Source organism: Carassius carassius, chromosome 20, assembly GCF_963082965.1.
Source record: "Carassius carassius chromosome 20, fCarCar2.1, whole genome shotgun sequence".
Lineage (NCBI taxonomy): Eukaryota > Metazoa > Chordata > Actinopteri > Cypriniformes > Cyprinidae > Carassius > Carassius carassius.
In genome coordinates this window covers 30,677,778-30,701,019 of record NC_081774.1, presented here as the reverse complement: position 1 = coordinate 30,701,019, position 23,242 = coordinate 30,677,778, and the positions used below count along the sequence as shown (strand labels likewise).

The following is a 23,242-nucleotide window of genomic DNA, read 5'->3' as shown; positions in this document are numbered from 1 at the left end:
CGTCTTCCAACTCCAGAACCGGCATTGTTCATTGGAAATCCATTAAAGTATCCATTAAAGCAATCGTCATTCGAAACCTTAATTGATAGAAAAAACATTCCCAAAAAAGAGAGACTCTACTACCTCAGAAAGTACCTTGGTGGGCCTGCAAAAAAGGCAGTTGAAGGATTTCTCCTGGTAGGCACAGATGAAGCATATGACTCCACTTGGCAATTGCTGGAAAAGAGATTTGGTGATCCCTTCACCATCGGAAAGTGTTTCAGGGACAAGCTCCATAGTTGGCCTAAAATAGGCTCCAAAGATGGATGTGAGTTGAGAAAATTTGCAGACTTCCTTAAAAGTTGTGAAGCTGCAATGCCACATATAAAGACGCTAGAGGTTATCAATGATTGTATGGAGAGTCAAAGGATCTTGCTGAAACTACCAAATTGGCTTGTGTCTAGATGGAACCGAAAAGCGAAGGAGATGAGACAAACCAATGGAGATTACCCAGATTTCCAGACATTTGTGGAATTCATGTCAACAGAAGCAGACTTAGCTTGTGACCCCATAACATCAATACAGGCACTCAAAGGTTTGGAAGCTGATAAACCAAAACACTCAAGAAACCAAGTCACTCAAGCCAAAACTCTAATAACAAACTCAAGTAACTCAAGTCACAATGTTGTTACATGCATATTTTGCAAGAAAACCGGTCACTCTCTCGACAAATGTCACAAGTTTGTAGAAAAGGCTGTTCATGATCGTGTCAAGTTTGTACAAACAGAAAAGCTTTGTTTTGGATGTTTAAGGACAGGACATCACTCAAAGAAGTGTGACAAGAGAAGCACATGTGATAAGTGTCAAAAGAGACATCCAACATGCCTGCATGATGACAAATTCACGGAATGTAAAGGAATAGCTCCTTTGAAACCGTACCGTACTCAAGATAAGACGGCCATTCAAGTAAAGGTTGATCCTAAAGACAAAGATGTACCTGCAATTGCAACAACCAATAGAGTTGCTCAAGAAAGCCCAAGCACTTTGACATCCTCTATATTACCTGTCTGGGTTTCATCCACAAAGAATCCAGGTCAAGAAGTACTGGTGTATGCTCTCCTCGACTCACAGAGCGATACATCTTTCATCTTGGATGAAGTAGCCCAAGACCTTGACACAGACAAAAACAAAGCCAGTTTACAGCTATCGACGATGTCCGCCAAGTTAACAGTTATACCATGTGAAAAGCTGTTAAACCTACAAGTAAGAGGATACCATCGTAAGCAGAGGATTGCATTGCCACCAGTCTTCACAAGAGACTTCATCTTAGTGAATAAGTCACACATCCCAACGTTTGAGATGGCCTTGAAGTGGCCTCACCTCGAAAGCCTGGCAGATAAGTAACCTCCACTGCTGGAATGTGAAGTTGGCCTACTTATCGGCTACAACTGCCAACAAGCCCTTTTACCAAGAGAAGTTCTGGCTGGCAAAGACAATCAAGCCTATACACAACTAACGGATCTTGGCTGGAGCATCGTTGGTTGTTCTTATCAAGTACACAATCAAAGTGATGCTATTGGCAGCAGTCACAGAGTCATTGTGCGTGAAGTAACCCCCACAATGCAACAATCGGTTGAGCTCAAGCAAGAAGTGCACTTTGTATGCAGAACCCAAGTGAAAGAAGTCACTCCACTGGATGTGATAAAGGCTCTGGAAGCAGATTTCGCTGAGCACACAACAGATGACAATCCAGGCTCCCATGAAGACATAGTGTTCATGTCAAAGGTGAACAAAGGCATCAGGCAGAAGGATGATAGTCACTATGAACTCCCACTTTCATTCAAAACAGACAATCCAAATTTCCCAAATAACAAACAGTATGCAGAACGCAGACTGTCTTCATTGGAACGTCTTCTCAGAAAGGATGAGAAATACTATAAGGATTACGTCAAGTTCATGGATGATATAATTTCTCGTGGAGATGCAGAAAGGGTCCCAGAACAAGAGCTGGACATCGAAGCAGCTTGGTACATTCCACACCATGGGGTGTACCACCCCCACAAGCACGACAAGATCCGTGTAGTTTTTGATTGTTCAGCCCGTTTTCAGGAAACCTCTCTCAACGATCACCTTCTGACTGGACCAGATCTTACCAACGCACTGGTCGGAGTGTTATGCCGATTCAGAAAGGGTCCCATAGCCATAATGTGTGACGTCGATATAATGTTTCATCAAAACCATGTCATCAAGAAACATCAAAACTACTTAAGATTTCTCTGGTGGGACAAAGGTAATCGGAACTCCAATCCAACAGTGTACAGGATGAAGGTCCACCTCTTCGGGGCAGCGTCGTCACCTGGATGTTGCAACTTCGGACTCAAACATCTCGCAGAACAAGGCCGAGATAAGTTCAGCAAAGAGACCATCCAGTTCGTCCAAAGAGGTTTTTATGTCGATGATGGACTCGCTAGCGTAACATCAACTGCTGAAGCCATACAGCTAGTTGAAGAGTCAAGAGCCCTGTGTAAGACAGGCAATCTCCGTTTGCATAAATTTGTGTCAAACTGTCAAGAAGTGCTTGCAGCAATACCTCAAGTAGAACAAGCTCAAGCTAAGGATCAAGACATGGCTCTTGGAGAAACCCACATTGAACGCGCACTGGGAGTACAATGGTGTATTGAGGCGGATGAATTCCAATTCAGAGTCTTAGTCAAAGAAAACCCGCTAACAAGGAGAGGGGTGCTCTCGACAGTTGCATCAGTCTATGACCCTCTTGGGTTCGTTGCTCCATTTATACTGATTTGAAAGCAAATACTCCAGGCGTTGTGTAAAGACAAAGTCAGTTGGGATGAGGATCTCCCTGAACACATCCTGCCACAATGGGAATCGGGGCTTCGAGACCTGCCCAAATTAGCAGCTCTAAAAATCCCACGAAGCTACTCACAGAACATTGACATTGCACAATAAGAACTACACAACTTTTCCGATCCAAGTCTTAACGGTTATGGTGCTTGCTCAGAGCAATAAGCAGAGAAGGACAGATCACCTGCTCACACGTCATGGGTAAAGCAAGAGTTACACCGACTAAACAAACAACCATCCCAAGGCTTTAACTGTCTTCCGCCGTGACTTCAGTCCGCAACGCAGATGTAATCAAGCAAGAACTTGAAGTTGAAAATCTTCTACAGTTTTATTGGACTGACTCACAAGTTGTACTAGCTTATATAAACAACGATGCCAAAAGATTCCACACATTCGTTGCAAATCGTATCCAGGTAATAAGACAAAGCACAAGTCCCGACCAATGGCAACATGTCATCTCCGAAAGCAACCCGGCAGATCATGTACACCACCAAGGGAAGGCAAGACTCTAAACGAATTGCGTACAAATGGGATATGGATTCTAGGATGTGGAAATGTGGTATCTTCGCATATCTATCAATGCGTGAAGTGTAGAAGATACAGAAGAGCTACAGACGTCCAACAGATGGCAGATTTGCTAGAAGTGAGAACAGAAACAGCTCCTTCGTTTACCTATTGTGGCGTTGACTGTTTCGGCCCTTTCATAGTAAAGGAAGGACGAAAGGAAATCAAAAGATATGGACTACTGTTCACATGCTTCTGCTCATGAGCTGTGCATATTGAAACTCTAGACAATCTAACAACAGATGCCTTTATTAATGCCCTACGTACTCTCATAGCAATAAGAGGCCCCGTCCGTCAAATAAGATGTGACCAAGGGACAAACTTTGTGGGCGCCAGAAGAGAGTTTGCGGAGTTAATGAAAGGAATGGATCAAGAACGCCAACAAAACATTGGATGCGAGTTCGTGATGAATGTCCCAGCAGCGAGCCATATGGGAGGCATCTTGGAACGTCAAATTCGAACAGTGCGAAGCATACTAACAGCAATGCTAGACAAGTCCTCAAACAGACTCGACACAACAAGTTTAAGAACATTTCTTAAGGAGACAATGGCAATCATCAATAGTAGACCACTTAGTGTTGAACATCTCAACAATCCCACTGGTCCAGAACCACTTACGCCAAACCACATATTAACAATGAAGTCATCAGTTATTCTCCCTCCTCCCGGGCAGTTCTCCAAAGAAAATTTGTATTTAAACAAAAGATAGAGAAGAGTACAGTTTCTTGCAAATGAGTTCTGGCAGAGATGGAAGTGAGAATACCTGTTAAATCTCCAACAGCGACAAAATTGGCATAAAGCACCATGTAACCTACAAGTAAATGACATAGTGATTCTGCAGGATGACAATGCACCAAGGTGTAAATGGAAACTTGCTCGTGTGATAGAGACATTCCAAAGCACAGATGGAAAAGTTTGAAAGGTGAAGCTGAAGACTAGTGACATTACTTTTGACAAAGGAAAACCACAGACGAGACTAATACACATAGAAAGACCTATTCACAAGGTTGTGACTTTAATCGAGACTGATAAAGTTCATACACATAGTTAAGACTCAGACACTTCTTAGAAAATCACAATGAAAGTTTTGGTGATTTTGGTGGGAGTGTAAGTGTCATTGAAAGGATTCATGCATAAAGTTGATTTTTGTTCAGAAAAAAGGGATTTTTTTTTTGTTGAATCTTAGTATTATTACTCACACGGATAAAATGTGTCTTTATTTTTCTTAAGATGCAGTATGTTTTATTATAAAGTTACATCAGTTATTGTCTTTTGGTTTTTACCGCTAGTATTGCGAGATTAAACGAGATCTTTCGGAGACTATCGGGCCACAGGTACAATAGACACACCCTCACATGCTCAAGACTTTCAGAGCGAGAGCCACGTTTAAGGCAGCTTCCAAAGGCTAGCTATCCAGCTGCATAAGGTACTTGTTTTGTACATGTTTAATAACTGTAATTGTGAATTTGTGTTGTGCTGATTATACTGTTCAATGTACACAGCTAGAAAATGCACAAATCAATATTCGCCTAAAGACCTCTGAAGTGACAGGCGGCCACGAGGTAGCTAAATTTATTTTACAATTGTTTGTTAGCAAACCAAAATGGAGTGTCTAATTGCACTGTTTACTCTGTCCTGTAGTTTTCAAGGCGTTTCATCGCATCTGAGAAAGCTAATAAATGCGCCCGTACTCGAGAAACCGTGTGCAGTGTTGTCATTGAGGAGTTACATGTCTAAAGGGTACCATTAAAATAATCTGATTATTGTACTGATATTACAATAAAAATAGTTCAAAGCAAATGTGTCATATTACACATTTATCTGATCTGATATCTGATCTTATGGCTGTTTGAGAAAATTTTTATTATTATTATTATTATTACTACTACTACTTATAAGTGGTCTTTGACTACTTTAAGTAAAGTAGCATAAAAAAATGGCAAGATATGAGACTTATAATACATTATAACTATGAGAAATATAATCCATTGTAAAAGCTGATGCAACGTGTTCATTATGTTATAAATTATCATACTCTTAAAAGCTATAACCACAAATAAGTAAATATTATAATATATTAAAACTTATGAATATTTAGGAAATGATATAACATATTATAAGGTTTTTATAATGCATTATGCATTAATTATAATGCCTTAAGAATACCCTTATAATGTATTATAAATACGGCCTTCATAGAAATTGTTACCAAAACTTCTTATCGCACCTGTGCAGTGGGACATTATGACTGAAGCAAACAACTTGAATCTCCAGAACCCGCCACCTCCTGAAAGTCCCACTAATCTCACCTATGTTCCAGAATCCCAACGAGAAGGCCTATTGACACAGGTACATGTTCTGCCCAGTTCAGGACACCACAGAATCACTGCAACTGCACATCTGCTCAAGAACCAAGAATCTGGTGGCCCACTCTGTTATCTAATACAACCAAATTCGTCCACAACTGCATTACCTGCAATACTTCTAAATCACCCAGACAACTACCAGCAGGCCTGTGTCAGTCGTTACAGCCTGTTACAACCACTGCCACGCCACATGGTCTCACATCGCCACTGACTTCATCACTGATCTGCCTTACTCTCAAGGTAATACATCTATACTTACAATTATAGACCGATTTTCAAAAGCATGCCATCTAATTCCCCTGCCTAAACTCCCCACATCATTTGAAACGGCAGAACTAATATGCATGTATTTTGTTTTTTATGGTTTACCTGAGGACATTGTCTCAGACCGGGCTCCTCAGTTCACCTCAAGGTTATGGACCGCCTTCTTCAAACATCTAAATGTAAACATCAGCCTCACATCTGGCTACCATCCTTAATCCAATGGACAGACTGAATGCCTGAATCAGGAAATTATCGTTCATCTCTTCTAAAACCTGCTGGTGGTCCGGCAGGAGAGTAGGAGGAGGGAGTCAGGCTGCAGACCTATGCAACCTATTCCGGTTGATGACGAGGAGGTGTATTGAGTCGACGAGATGCTTGACTCCAGGCGCCGGGGTGGCACTCTCCAGTATCTGACTGATTGGGAGGCCTACGGACTAGAGGAGCGGTTCTAGATCAAAGCTGGAGAAATCCTCGACCCAACACTCACAGAAGAGTTTCATAGGACGCTTCCGGAAAAACCTGCCCCACGACCTCGTGGTAGACCCCGGCGGTGCATGCCCCCTCGCTTCACAAGCCGCTCGCAGGAGGAGGGCTCTGTTCTGTTACCGCCTCCTTCTCACCACCATAGGGAACTATCTCCTGAATATTGACTATATCCATTTAGACTCCAGTTCCCACCATGCCTCATACCTGAGACCGATTGCAAACACACACCTGCATCTAACTACACTCACACATATAAGCCTCACACTCACGCCAACTCACTCTGCCTCTGCCTGCCCTGACTCTGTGATTGTTTGCCATCTGCCCCGACCTTCAGCCTGTCCCTAGTTTTGTATCAACCCTAGTCTCCACTATTGTATCTACTGGTGATAGACCCTGTCTTGTCTGATTTTCCAATAAAGCTGCAAATGGATCCCGACTCTGCTGATGCTTCGCAACAATAGGTTCTTTGTGCAAGACAAATTATTAGAACAGTTTGCAGTGGGTTGCATTATAAAAAGAAATATAAAATAAACTGAAATGTAAAATGTCTAAAATAAACTTATAATAATAATAATAATAACATCAACAATAGAAATAATATAAGAAGAATTAATAATAATTAAGAAATAATTAACTTCTTGCTGAAAAACAGATAAATCCAGTGGTTTAAAGGATGGTGGCAAAGATTGGTAAATAATTAAAATGACAATTAATTAGTTTGTTGGGGGCTGAACTGTGTTTATAGAGCTATAAACGTATGAATGCAGTTCCACTCATACAGGTCTCACAGCAGAATAACTACAAGTCACATTAACTATGATTATACTGATATTAATATCAAAGTGTTGAAATATTTTGCTTCATTATACTATTTATTTAATGGCTTAGGTGTCCATGTTCTCTCAGCAGGATGGTTTCGAAGACTAATAATTGAGAAGATACTTAAATGTTGGCTAATTGCTGTGCTAGAAAAGAACCTTAATGGAAGGGAAAATCTAACCAGGAGATGAAAAAGGCTGTATAAATATATTCTTCGTTATCAGCTCAATCAAATTTTTACATTTCCTTCTCACCACCAGCTCTATCATAGGACTGTAGTAATTCTGGCAAAGCCTGAGAGCGTAAGCCACCTCAAAATGTGTCTGATCCACATTCAAACCTGTAAAAAAAGATGAGAGGTGTAGATTTTGTATAAACAAAGTTTTTATAGTGGGCTACAAGCTTCTGTCACATGTGAACATGCTGTAGAGATGCAAGTGTAAGTCCAAGTGAAAATGCACCTTATTTAAAGCAGAGTTAGTCATTTAACAGATTAAGATTCACAGATTAGTGATGCAATTAAAATGCAGTTATTGACAGTTCAGTTACTGATGCGTAAAAGTCAAGATAAACGTGCCATTATATGCTGTAGCTCTCATTAGGTAATGGAGCGAAGTCAAACGGAAATCAATTATGCCCTAATGTGTACGTGGGCATCCCTTGTCATACTGAAACAGCTTGAACAGTCTACAATTGACCGTTTGTCAAGTCAAATTACATCACCTTAATTTCTATAGCTCTTCATACAATACAGATTGTTTCAGCTTCACCGTGATAAACTGGAAAATAGCAGAATCAAATATGGAAACTCAACTATGAGACCATTTAAATTCTGATGTAAAGACGATGTAAAAGACAACAGTGTCATATATAGCTCAAGTCAGTGCTGGTTCAGTTCAAAGAGGACTACAATCAATCATATTGCATTCATGATTACAATTTCTGCTTTTATTGATTTATTAAGTATAATCATCTGTGATATTTGCCTACTGGTTATTTATCCTGAAAAGGGTTTATTTTAACTTGGCATGTGTATTGTCTTGCATTATTAACAAGCCTCCAGAAGCTTTCATGGCTGCGGCTGCCAGATTTCAAGAGTTGAAATCCTGCAGTCTGAGATTTTTCATTTAAAATGATACATTTCCTGATTAGTTGTTTACTTAACCATTTCAAACTGGCAATCATGTGCATGAGCTCTCTCTACCTTACAGATAAAGATAAACATGTTAGTTAAAGTTTAGCGATCTCTTATGTCTGTTTTCTGTTCTGTTTGTGCTGTTTGCTGTAACTAAATTCGCAAGCAAATGATGCAAGTTGACGTGCTCGATCTGTGCTTATATGAAATTGCAGTAATTTTGCTAAAATGTTTTGAAAACAAAAGTTAAATGACAATAATCGTGATTAGATTTTCTAAGGAAAATAATAGTGAAACGTCTAGAAAGTGGCGCTAAAACACTAACCGTTCAGTACGTGACCCTGTTAACTTTTTAGCTACATTGATTCCTGTTTTTATCACGTTTTTTCATGTGGGTCATAATTCAAATATCTGAGCAGTATCACTAATTTAAGTTAATAACTAATAACTAAGTTAATGTTCTATCGTGTTGAAAATATCCCCTACACCAAACCCAACTCTAAACCTGCCCAGTACTGTTAACAAATGCTAAACTTATATAAAACCTATTCACTGATGCAGCCATGCCATTTTAACTTCCTGATATGCAGGTTTGAGCTGTATTGTCAATCTGTAGCTATTTTAAAGAGATTTGTACCAGAGCGCTTCATCTCTCAAGCACAACTCCATACTGCGTGAGCTATCAAGCAAACCTACTGAACATGAAAATGCATGCATCTGAAGCTGGATATGTGATGCTAACCTTCAAAGGTATCAGAGCTCAAATGTTGCAGCATGTTAAAATAGTTTTGAATTAAAAACATAATATTTCTCAAGTAATGATGTGAAAATTAGCCTTTAATAAGCAAAACTGTGGACCTGCAAATCATACTTTGTGTGAAAAAAAAAAGTTATCTGAGTTCTATCGCTGGTAGTGTTCAATTCAACTGGAAACTGGAGTGATTTGTACTTATACAGTAGGATACGCTTTTTCATTTTTGCAGAAATGCTTTGCTATGAGACCAAGTTAAACCAGTTGCTGCTCCAGAAACGTAAATTCACTGACAATCTTCACCAAAGCAGAATCTCTAAACTCTAAATGTCACTGACACTAAAGACTCTTGGCACATGTGTGATTCGGTCTAACAATATGTCAATTTGAACATGTTGAGAGACGATTTTCAGTGAAACATCACTGTCATATGGAAAATAACTTTAAATTTCTCTTTTTTGTACTCCACGGAATAAAAATAGACACATATAGGTTTGGAACATGACTGTGAGAATATTAAGGAATAATAAATATCTCAAAAAATCCAACTTGAATTTGTTTGTTGCGGCTGCTAAGGAGAATGTTATACCTCTAAGGAGGTGCTAATGAAATTAGACTTCCATTGAGGTAATCTAAGCACAGCAGGGGTGTAATTATGTTGAGAAGAAACCAGACTTCACCTAGAGAAACAATCCAACCAGAGGGGCCTAAGCTTCTGAAAGAGTGAAATAATTCATAGTTTTTATCAGTTGACTGATCTTTGACATAAACGTAAATGTTTTGAAGCTTCAGCTCTGAATAGACCATTTTTACATTATCATTAAATGTGAGGATTTACCAATAACACAAGGCAACAGAGGATAAAAAATCATTTTTTTTAAATCTTGACAGTTTTTCCTCAAATGCAAGCATCACAAAACAATTCCTCTGTTTGTTCATTCTGAAAGGCTGCTCAATTTCCTTGAAATAAAATGGAAAAAAATATGAAATATGAAAACTGAAGTTAGCCTTTAAAAACGAGTCTGGTCAACTTATGCCGCGTTTCCATCGAAATTACCCGGAACATTTGTACCAGGAACTTTTTTTCCCAGGAACTTTTTTCCCCCCAGACCTGTTGCTTTCTGCGTTTCCACCGCGGTGTAAAGTACCGGGAAGATTAGGCAAATAGTCTGGTGACGTAGGTCTGCGCGCGTTTCTCAATACAAAAGTACTCTGATTTTGGACGTGCATCCTCGGTAGTTCAGACTTTGCGCATTCGACTCGGGAGTGTGATGTCCGCGACGACGCAAATCCGGTAAATCTGCAAACAGCAGCGTACTTGATAACTTCAGTCAGCTGACCATGGCTACTATTTTCCTCTCTGTATATTTACAATAAAACGAAATAGGATATCAAATACCACTGCCTCCTTTCGTTTTCATTTAAGCATAATAACAGCTGCAGAAATGTACTTAGTTCAGGGATATACAGCCATTACAATAAAACGAAATATTATATAGATTTGCCTTTTATTTTCATTTTAACATATAGATAAATTGAATACAGACCAAAGATAACCTGTTAGATTTACCCCAAAATGAATTATATGTTATGTTTAACCACTAAAGAGACATCAGAGCCAGCGGCACACATCAGAAGGTCTAGCCGAGGAGAGGCTGCTTCACGGCGGATCGATCGGATCGACGGACCCGCTGATCGCGTGGAGTGAAACACATTTTTAAATAGGCGCTGTCTTTATAAATAAACCACAGATTTGAGTTTTAAACAACTACATTCTCCCCTGAAATACTTTTAAAATTACATTTCATGACACAATAACAGTAATATTTTGAAAATGTTGATCCGAATAAATGGTGGTTGAACTCAACCAATGCTGCGTGAACTCAACCAATCAGGATGTTTAGCGGCCAAGTCCCGCCCCCGAAAGTTCAGGAACTTTGAAAAAGTACCACCTCGCCAGCAGGGACTTTCTGAGGGGCATTTTTTTACCCGGAACTTTATTTAGTTCCTGGTTCCTGTGGTGGAAACACACCGAGTACCAGGCCAAAGTCCCTAGTTCCTGGGTAAAGTTCCTGCGGTGGAAACGGGGCATTAGATAATGAAAAGAACATTTTAATATGAATATTTAATGAAGTTTGACCTACTATAATACTTTTATCAAAATTATTACTGATCATAAATTGGATGCACTCCTGGGCCAAAGTATTCACAAAACATTTTATCTTACCACTAAGAGTTCTCATAAATAGCAGTAAAGGTTTTTAGCTTAGAGCTTTCTCTAACCTATGCACAAAGCTGTGGCTGATAAGAGTCTGTCAGAGATTCATTCATAGAAGTGGAATAGAGCGCGATATTATGTTGTCATATTCAAATAAAAGTTTTAAAATAAAAATGTTAATTGATACAGTCAAATAAAGATTTTAAAATGCAGGCTAAGTGTCACTAATTAAACTATTTAGGGTATGATAAGGCTAAAGGGCCACTTGTCACACCCCTGGTATTGTTGTGTTTTTTTCTCCCCATGTGTTCCATGTCCCAGTTAATTGACTCATTCCTTGCACCTGGGTTCTCCTGATTGCCCTGTGTTTAAAAGCCCCAGGCTGTTCAGTTTGTGGTTGTTGGGTATACAGTATTTGTTGGATGTTGTGTTTCCCATGTTCCTGTTGTAGATTTTCCTGTGACATTCAAGTATTTAAGACTGTTGAACGTTTTTCCATGTCTCCAACGTTTCTCCCACAGCGAATCATGACAGCACTGGGGTAAAAGGGACATTTTATTTGATCATGGCATTTTGGCTGTATAGGTTTGCTAAAATGTCTGATTTCACATAGAACTACTAGTTTTCTCCAAATAAGTTAATATACAGCTTATTAAAATAATGCTGTAAATAAGAATCTGAAAAGAAAGAACCTTCAAATAAATTTTTACTTGCGTGAATAAATACAAATACCCCTATAGATTTAAGTTCCACTTTCCATAATCCGTGACCGACAGAGGAGCATCTTCGCGGCAGGGATTTGAAAAAAAACCAAGACTCAAATTAACACAGGCAGAGTTAAAGACTGGATTTGTTCAAGCAGGTAGGGTACAAGTGATTTCAAAACATTTCAGCCGGTTTATAAATATTGTGTATATATTATTTATCTCGTATAAGATGCATTTGGTTTAGTTGTGCTTCATTAAAGCAGTTCATTTTAGTACTACGGTGATTATCTCTTCAGCGGGCAGCGCGAGTAGAACAAATGCATAATATTAATAACTTTGACTGGGACTTTCATATACCAGGGCTTCAAACTGTGACTAAAACAGTCGCATTTGTGACCATAAATATTAAATTGCGAGTTAAGTTTTTGCTGAGGTCACCACTGGCGACTAGGCCTATGTATTTACATGTTATCACTTTAAAATGTTCATGTAATGTTTTAGTGGAAAAAGAGTTTCAAACAGTCCTCATCTCTGCCGCGCAACAGTGCGGACACATGGTTGAGCAGCCCGAGAGAGAGAAATGATGGAGTGGTTTTCAACCTGTGGGCCGATGGTATTGCAGGTATTAGCAGGTATTGCTAACCTAACCCTAACATAATAACATAATTTCATATATATAATTAAATAACAAAAAATAAATATTAAACTGTAACTATGTTTCCACTATTCGAGCTCGCTGATTGGTTTAAGAATAAATTTATATTTTAAACCAATTTATATTTTTGCTGCATATGCTACAGAACAACAAATTCAAACATGCATAAATCAAGGCTGTCAACAGGCTCAACATAAATGGCTGTCAACATGTTCCCTCCTGACTGCTTGCTCCACTCGCTGCCGAGCTCTGTCTGGATCTGGTTTTCCTGTTTTGCTGAGCGGTGCCAGCCCAAGTTATTTTCTGTTCATTGCCAGTTCATTCTAGGGCTCTGTGATTAATAGAAATCGTCATAAAATCACGATTTGAGCATGCACGATCTCTAAATTGCTTTATAGCACGATTTTCCGCGGCCCTGACCTCCCGCAGTATGCTATCCGATCCAGTCAGAATGCAACGCGCCTAGTGTAAGAACAGAACAGACTGGGCATGTGCCTAACTCCAGGTTCACACACTGTCTGTGATGCGCCTTTTTCCGAGCCCATGTTGCAGATCAGAGCGTTCACAATGCACGCGGTAAAAGGCTAGAAATAAAAACAAGCGAAAATAATTAATATCTAGCACATGAGCATAGAGAGAGTTGTGAGTGCACAGGACGCAGTTTAAGTGAGAGGAGACATGTTTTAAGTGCGCACACTCTCTCTGGGCGAGATCAGCGTGTATCTGAGCAAGCACGTCTGGTTTTGTGACAGAGCAAAGGAAATCTGCGTGCGAACAGAGAGATTTGCGCTCGTGCATTATTTTAATGTGCTTTCGTGTTACATTAATGTGCTCTCGCTGCTGCTTCTGCATCACATACACATACTGTATACAGACTACAGAGTACGTGTGAACCTGTATAATGTATAATAACAAATCTATTTCAACACCTGCAGCACCACTACAATTAATGAGCTCTATAAACAATGCATGGCAAAAAAGAAAAAAAGTCCCTGGACACGGGATTTATTTATTTATATTTTTTGCCATAAGTCTATAAATTTTGTTACACCTTTTACTATAGTGATTATTTTGACTTATGTCTGTTCTAGAGACGTTACAACTTTTTGATAAAGCTCTAATAAGTTTTTTTTTTGGAAATGTTTCAAAATCATCCTGAATGCATTTATGACTGTAAAGCATATCTGTGTGTCAAAATCGTGATTAAAATCAAAATCACAAAATTGATCAAAGAAATCGTGATAGTTTTTTTTGTTGTTGTTCATATCGCACAGCCCTAGTTCATTCAACAAAGACAGTTAACAATCTAGTTTCTGAGTACTAAGTTATTAACCCAACAATAGCGGGGTCAGTTAATTTTTTTGAAGTGGGCCGAGCAAACATATGTGTTTGGTTGTGTGGGCCGCGAGCTGAAAAAGGTTGGGAACCACTGCGCTATTGCATTTTAATACTTTTACTTATCCTGTGATTCAACTCCTATAAAATTACATTTTACTAATTAAGAAAAACAGACTGAAAATGTAAAAGACATACACTCTTAAAAAGAAAGGTGCTTAAAAGGTTCTTCACAGAACAATTTTTTGGTTCCACAAAGAACCATTCAGGCAAAGGCTTTTTAAGAACCATCTCTTTCTGACCTTTTTATAATCTGAAGAACCTTCTTTTGCCACAAACCTTTTGTGAAACGCAAAGGTTCTTCATATGTTAAAGGTTCTTTATGAAACCATTTAGACAAAAAAGGTTCTTATATATGGCATTGTGAAGCACCGTTATTTTTAAGATTGTATGACATTTCCAGGATGCATTGAGAAGGAGCCCAAACTACACTCAGTGACCAAGTGATGCTTATGGTCCATGATATTTTGGTACAGATTCTGTGTAATAAACAATGCGTGAATGAATATTTCAAGTTGAAAAAGACATTAGTTCCCACTTTAAGTGACCCTTAGTTCCCAGGTCATCTACAAGCTGGATTAAAATCCTGATAAATTCAAAAAAAAAATGAGACATAAACAAATTACAATATGATTGAGAAGTTAAAATGTAAAAAAAAAAATAATAATAATAATAAAATAAATAAAACACTTTTATTCTGTGGAACCTAAAAAAATCATTTGGCACCTAAGTTTTTTTCTTATAGGAGCCAATGGCTCCTTACTCTATTTTTTTGTTTGGAGCCCTTGATATAACATTATAATAAGAACACTACTATAATAAAGTGCTGTGAATTTTTTGAGTTTAGTTGTCATGTTCCTGCTTGTTGTTTTTTGTGTGAAGAACGCGTCCACAAAAAGAATTAATTCAGAGATATGCAGACACGTTCATATGCATTTTGTGCAGATAGCCTATAAGTCATAATATTAACGTTATGTTGTATAAATAACAAAGAATATTCTATATGAGAAAAATGATGAGCTAAATCTAATTGATTAAAAACCTGCTATCAAATACTTCAATACGTACGCAGCTCAAAACAGAAATGCAGAACATCAATAACTAGGCTACTGCCATATACATAATGTTATAATGAGAGCACTATTGTAAAAAATGTTGTGAATTCTTAGCGTTTCACTGACGTCTAATGTTAACTACTGTATCTTTTAATCAAAACATAAAACATTATTTACCCCGTTTGTATCTGCGAGGTATCCATTACACATTTTCCCTGTGTGTTAACGTTATGACTGTCGAATGTCTGACTTGACTCTTGGTAATGTATTTTGCCCCCCGACCCCAAACATATGATTCGATTATCAGTCGACTATCAGCAAGAATCCAAAATTTTGATTTGACTATGAAAATTCTTAAAATTTTACTGGTTAAGCTATAGGAAACAGCTAGAGGAATGAAAAAATGATGTCCTATTTGTTTGCATTTTTGACATTTTAATGGGCTAATTTACAAGTATGATACAGTACATCAACATGTTATAGACTGGTCATTTACTAGTGATTTGTTTATCATTTGTTCATTATCAACCAAAGTGTAGTGAGGTATTAACTAATTTGTAAAAATTAGTAGTTCATAATACAATAACTAGTCATTAATCATTTTCTAATGATTTGATGATTTACAACAACATTTTTAGATTACTTACAGCACGTTTGTGACATGTTAACATACCACTTTCTCCAAATTGATACTATCATTTAGTAACTGATTATTTCATCAAAATTGTTAAACAATTTTAAATTACCTTTAAGTGAACTTAAGTGTTACCCTGTGAAGCAGAGGGAGATACCAGTACTAAGTATCTGAGCCTTAAAACGGATTGGAGAGACAGCACCAGACAGCTGGATGGATCTTGCCAACAGGAGGGTTTAGACATAAGTGCTACGCAAAGTCCCTTGGGCAGCAGCTCTGCACAGCAGAGTTCAGTGACACAATGCTATTACGCATAACTTTGATGCAAGCTATAAATAATCCTTCAAGTTAGGTTTGTCATTAAACATGCCTTTGACATTAACAATGGTAAACAAACAGTGCTGACCTTTGTGAATGAAACACAGTATAAACCTAATTATAAACCACAGAAAGGAGGCATCATCAGGTCACAATGAGCAAACAGAGATCTTTTTTGCTATTTGAAATACACATTCAGAGCTCAGCATTGAAATGATTAAATATGCCTCGGAGCCCTGTATTATTCTCCAATGTGAAAGTCACATTAATACACTGAACAAAGCTCACAGGAGGAAACCGCTAAGCACTGATTTGTGATCATAACTGCAGGCATATAAGAGACATTTGGAAAATTCACATTTATATGCATGCAGCGATGTTATCATAAGTCATATTAATATGCAATGATAAAATCGTCTGCAGCTGGGAGAGATTATACATAGATCATACTGTATCCAATACTGTATGTCTGCTCCATGTCTTTAGAACAAATGTTTCATGATCTGAACATCATGAGGTCGAGATTACATAATTATGCATGAAATTTACATAATCATGTATATGCACAACAATATCAGAAAGTATTCTTTTTTTATTAAGGGATGATATTTGCCTCCTACAATTTGGCATTTTTCAGTGGCATTCATTGCTGATTTATTAGGACTAGCATATTAGCATGCTGTCCATTTATGTACTAATATTTTAAAAGCTCATTAACTATGAAATATAATCAACATCAAGTAAAACAGAAGCCGTATGTAAAGTACAAGTTAAGTTAACACACAATAAATGCTCTTTAAACATATAAGAAATTATTGAGCCATCTTATGTTCGAGTTTACCACTGTATTGTCTACCATCATGGTAGAACTTAATTAATGAATGTATTTACTGTTTCAAATGATAATTATTTTCTTATCCTGTGTTATCAGATAACAGTAAATATGCAAAAAGTATGCAATTGTTATGGGAAATCTCTCACACACCAAAAAAGCACAACTTTCCCATCCAACTCATTAACATGTCATGTTATTTTAAGGCATATTTATTCAGCTTAAATAAGTTATCCTTGCATCACTGAGACTGAGTGTTAGCACGAATGCAATGCACACTGTGTGTGTGTGTGTGTGTGTGTGTGTGTGTGTGTGTGTGTGTGTGCGTGTGCGTGTGTGTGTGTGTGTGTGTGTGTGTGTGTGTGTGTGTGTGTGTGTGTGTGTGTGTAAGAGAACTTCACTGTCCTGCTTCATTTCACACATTAAGGCAAAGAACATGTGGCACAGCAGATAACATTGTCTGCAGAAGCACAATTGCTGAGCAATGGGCTAAATTATTAATATCATGTCATTTGTATTTATAACCATTGTAAAAATAGCTTTGAGAGGAAGATTATCAAAAGCTATACAAGTCGACCTTTAAATCTTATAAAGCTGTGAAATGTTCTAACAGAAATGATAAAATATCTAATTGTATCTATGTATCTACTCACTGACTCCATATTTTTCCATATAGGCAATATTTTAACTTTGACTGAATGACTGACAAGCAGATAAATAGGTTATGCATATAAATGCAAAGGGTGGCACCAACCTTATCCTTGGACGTTTTTAATGAATAGAAAGGAGATAGGAGCCACTTACTAGTCGTGTTGTATTTGACCCCGTTAATGTACTCTGGACAGGGGCGCTCAATTATCTGTCCAGAGTTGCTTCTTGGCCAGCAAGTTCCTATTTCATCCGTGGTGGCGTTACAATAGAGACCTTAGAGGAAAATACAAGCGGTGTTGATTAGTGTGCATTATAAGAGCTGAATAAAACAAATGCGCACACACAGAAGCCAATCCGCACCGTCGACACTCATCGACGCGAAAGACGAATTCTCGTATAAAGTGTCCTGAAAAGCATCCATAAGAGTACAGTTGGCGTCGCCGAATTCCTCTATGAAGAACTGAAAGAGGGACGCATCCATGATTACAAGCAAGCAAGTAAAGGCTTCAGAAGTAGGTAGAAGAAGCGATGAGTCTGCCTCCCTGTCAACTTGATACAGTTCTGTCTCTTCTTCACTGGTGACAAATTGCTCCTTAAGCGCGTGTGACCGCGCGATTCGAGCAATCCTGAGGTTGTTTTGTGCGCGCGTCCATTGACAGGGCAATGGTGATGTCATGATGAAGAGTCTGTCGAGGATCAAAGCTGCCGCTCTAACAATATTTTCCTTCTAAAGACTCGTTTTCTTCATTGCCCGTTAACGTCATACGATATTTTGTTATTAATGTTTCAAATGTTATGATAATCTGCATGTACAGTTAGCTCCATATATATTTGGACACTGACACAATTTTCATAATTTTAGCTCTGTATGACATCATAATAGAATTAAAATGATACAATCGAGATTAAATTTTAGTTCAAGGGGTTGAACAAAAATTTAACATAAAATGCTTAGGAATTACAACCATTTTTATACACAGTCCCCCATTTTCAGGAGCTCAAATGTAATTGGACAAAGAAATATAATCAAAGATTAAATGTAAAAAAAAAAAAAGATATTTTGTTGAGAATCCTTTCCTCTTTTGTGATGCTTTGCCAGGCCTTTACTGCAGCTGACTTGTTTGTTTGTGGGTCTTTCTGCCTTTTAGTTTTGTCTTCAGTGAGTGAAATGCATGCTCAAATGGGTTGAGATCAGGATATAGACTTGAATGCATCCATTCAGGAGCACCAAGCAGTGATTTTTATTAAAAACAGCTATGCACTTCATCTTAACAGTACTATTCCTGTACTAGACAGGTTTCTTTTGAAATTTTGCCAGGCCAAATCGGACAATTGTGGGTGTAGTTTGTGTAACTAGGCTATATTTAGACTATTTTATAAGCCCTTAGAAAATCTGACACTGGCATAACATCTACTTTATCATAGCCAAATGAACTTGAGCAAGTCCTGAGCCTAGTTATGTAACTGAAATCCTGATGGGATACTTCTTAGAAAGAATATCACTAAGCAGGGTGTGTGATGTCTTGGAGTGTTAGTCAAAATGCATTGTTGAAGAGAAAATCCTTTTTGTCTAATGCAATGAATAATGACTTTCTTCCGTAGCTCACATAACTGTCAGATTTGGAGAATGGTTTGATGATCAGAGATGCTGTCATTCCACTACAATTGTTCCAGGGCAAATTTCCTCCTGGTATTTTAACGCCAAGTTCAGATGAAAAACCCTTGAAGTCAGCAAGCAGTTTCATGTTCTCAAAGAGCAGAAGAAGCCCGAGCTGAGCTACAGAGATCGTTACATCAGTGTCGCATAATTTAGGGGATCAAACACTTCTACAAGTTCTACAAGTGATCAGAGATCATTTTTAGAGCCCTGCAGCAGTGTGTAAAATCCTCTTCTTCTCTTGCTTTTTTAGCCTAAAACCAATGACTGTCAAGTGTGCTTGGATTCATGTTTGATGTTTTTAGTTCATCTCCTTAATTATGTCATACCTTTAATTTTGAAGTCCATTCTTGCTCATTGCCTCAGTCTTGTTCACCATTTCCTTCTCCTCATGTTCATTTTTGTTTCCATTGTTTCCTTCAGGTGTTAGTTGGTGAATTAATTAATTAAAATGTATTTATAGCCCTCATGTTTCTTTCTAGTCAAGGATTTAGTAACAAAAGTCCACTAAAGGCAAGCTGAAATAAACATACACTACCTATAAAAACCAGTCAATACTGGTTATTAATGTTTTTGAAAGAAGTCTCTTATGCTCACTGGTCCCCTTAACTGTATGGTGAGCTGGTTGATTATCTATCTATCACTTTTTAGCCACATATTCCTGTTAAATTACACTCTCCGCTACTGACACCTGTGGGACTGCTGATAAATTAAAGTAACAGGCTTCATACAACCGATAAAATTAGTAAAAAAAAAAAAAAAAGGCATAATCTGTGCTGATACCAGTGTTTTAATCTGCGCTGATACCAGTGTTTGAGATCAGCTCAGGACATCCCTAACACAAACAGTTCTCGAGTGTATTACATGGCCGTCTGTGTCTCCTCCTGACTCTGGCTGTGATGAGGGGATTTGAGAGGATTTGAATGAGCTGTTTCAGATTGCCTTAGCTCTTATGATTACAGCTCATTCAGACAGTGCATTTGACTTGCTGCACAAGCCTACAGACGTGAATCAAGCTGTGTTGGCAGGGTCATATGTCTCATATGTAGACATCCTCTGCGAAAGAAGCCTCAGGAGGATGTTACACAATTCCAAAGCTTTCTCATTATCAACCTGTGAGCTCTTTGAGGTGATTGCATACCTCAGCATTCATAAGAGGAATCCCTGTTGACTCTGACACTCTCTCTCTCAATTAACAATTTGATGGGTGTTTCGTTAAAGTGGCTCAGTACACAAAATTAATTTACTGTGTGTTAATTTTCCTAAGACTAAGTTTTGAGGTTTGTCTTCTGTGTAGCGAAATCAGCACCTACTGGCTACCATATCACTCATTAGACATTGCATCTTCTAAGCCAGCATCAGTTGTAAATGGCTGATAATCTTTTACAATCACGTATACCGAGGCTCCATCAATCATTTGTTTTATACTGCCTGCAGTACAGTAAAATTCTGGAAATATAACTGCAGTAAAACATGTGGAGTCTAAAATGAACACTTGCTAAGTGACACATGAAAGTAAAGTGTTAGTAAAGAGCATAATTAACAATTAAAGCTGGACAAGAAACATTTGGACTATAAAGTAAATCCATTGTAAGTGATAAGGTAAAGATTGTGTGAAAGCCCACTTGTCTTGTGCGTTTGTCAAAACATTGTGACAAAGTCAGAATTATTATCATATTATTACATCATTTTTTCTTTTTAATTTTTGCTTTTAAAGTTTCTCTAAGACATTTCATTAGCAGACACATATTGTGTTGGGCATGGTGTTCTCCATCGTGAGAATTATAAACATGTTTTTACATGCATTTTACACTTATTGGAACTTTTATTAATTAATGCCTACAGTGCTTACCATTAGAAATTTGGTGGCTTCTGTTGAATACTACTAAATAAAAGTTTTGCTTGCATTTATTAAAAACAATCACATTTGTGGTCAGCATTAACTTTCACCCGATGGAAGAAAAAAATGCAATGAAAGTGAACATTGACTGAATATTTCTGCCTAAAATTCCCATTCAAAATGATTAAAACAGTGTTTAATGTTCAGTCACACTTTAGTTTTGGGACCAATTCTCATAATTAACTATTTATTTTTTCCTCAATAAAATACTAAACTGCTGCTTATTAATAGTTAGTAAGATAGTTGTTAAGTTTAAGTATTGGTTATGATTAAGTAATATAAAATATGGTCATGTAAAATAAGACATTAATATGTGCTTTATAACAATTTTGAACTGTAACTGAGCCAGTCTCCCTACACTCTACATTATTAGACTGATATATTGTTCTTTATACTTTTTACTTGTTTTATATATTATCATCATCATTCACAATGGTTCATGAGACAAGTATTTCCCATCATTAAATGAATTTAACTACACATTTTCTTCTATTATGTCATCCTGAATATCAACTGATGCATTTATGGCTGAATCCTTGTGATGTTTTGAGGTTGTATAAAGTGCTTCTTTAGGATGTGTTGACTTCTTCGATATTTAATATGGCTCTTTCAAGTACCCTTAGTGTGTTATGCATATTAATTAGCACAAATACTTATTGACCCCATTCAACATTGTGCTATTTATATTAGGGAAAGCATGCTGATAATTAAATTCCCATAGCTCTGCCTAAGCCTAATGCAAAGATAAAGGCAGCGCTTGTCAAAGTCAGCTTCAAGAGTGTGACTCCAGACATCTGTAATGGCCGAAAATAATCTCATCTTCCCATAATAGGATGATGTGCCTGAATGGGTATGCATTTAATTAGCTAAAGGAGCGCTCACTTTTACAAGAGAATTAGCTTTAGGGGTATATATATATATGTGTGTGTGTGTGTATGTGTGTGTGTGTGTGTGTGTGTGTGTGTGTGTGTGTGTGTGTGTGCATGTGTGTGTGTTTACATATATAAAGAACTTCACCTGTAATATTGTGCAATGCACAAAGGGCTTCACAATACTTTTGTAGAGATACAAACCAGTGCAATGTAGAGCTTCAAGAAAGAGACATTAGAACTATTAGATATGTTTGACAAATCATCATAAATGCATTTACAATAGCTTTAAACACTTCAGATGATTCTAATTCATGATTGTGGTCTCTGCTTAGACCTCACGTCTGTATTCAACAATTACAGTTTTTTAAAGTTGCTTAGACACTAAAAGTGATACTTGCGTCCCACTTAGTCTCATATACCTAATCTTTAGACCAAATCTGCAAAACTAAAAGCACATTACATGCTTTAAACTCATAATTGTAAAACAAACTTGTTGCATAACTCTAAACACAGTCAACTTTATTTCTAAAGTGCTTTATACAATATAGGGCCCGGTTCCCTAACACTTTCGTAACGCTAAGTAGTTCTTAACCTATTCCTTACCTCTCTCTTAACCTTATGGCACTATTCCCGACACGTTCGTACGCTAAGTATATCTTCTGTAAGTCACACTTTCGTAAGGTTGGTCTGGACCATTCGTAAGCTCGCTCTTAGCGTTGTTTGAGCTCAAGACGCTACTGTATAGCAGTCTTTAGAAATCAGCGGAGCGAAGTAGGCCTACAAGTCAAACCATGGTATGTTGACAATGTTGTGGCTCAAAAATGATTTTATGTTATTTCTTAAGACTCATAATAAATTATGTTCGCAATGGATACAGGCCTATTTATGAAGATGACTTGATGTGGTATCAGAACTAATATGGTGGTAATTAGCCTAGGCTTTTTCGTAATGTAATTAAAGCGAATTGGCAATCAATTTTTTGATAATTAAAATCTGGCAAACAATTTGGCTTTAAATGGCTAAGATCTATAAATGGGTAATCATGGTTGTGTCCAGTAAGCGACCAACTATAGCAGCGATCCAACGTGTCCTTATATTGAATCAAAGACGGAGCCGGACGCG

At 37.7% G+C, this 23,242-nt stretch overlaps 1 protein-coding gene across 1 annotated transcript in view; it reads right to left on the bottom strand.

Moving 5' to 3' along the window:
• Positions 1 to 18,306, bottom strand: part of LOC132095929 (corticotropin-releasing factor receptor 2-like) — a 54,092-nt gene extending 35,786 nt beyond the window's left edge. Inside the window, exons 1-2 of the mRNA XM_059501017.1 lie at positions 18,052 to 18,306; positions 17,845 to 17,964 (exon numbers count right to left, since the gene is read on the bottom strand). Coding sequence (XP_059357000.1) covers positions 17,845 to 17,964; positions 18,052 to 18,172 — 241 coding nt within the window. The 5' untranslated portion in view covers positions 18,173 to 18,306. The remainder of the gene's footprint in view (positions 1 to 17,844; positions 17,965 to 18,051) is intronic.
• Positions 18,307 to 23,242: the final 4,936 nt, after the last annotated feature.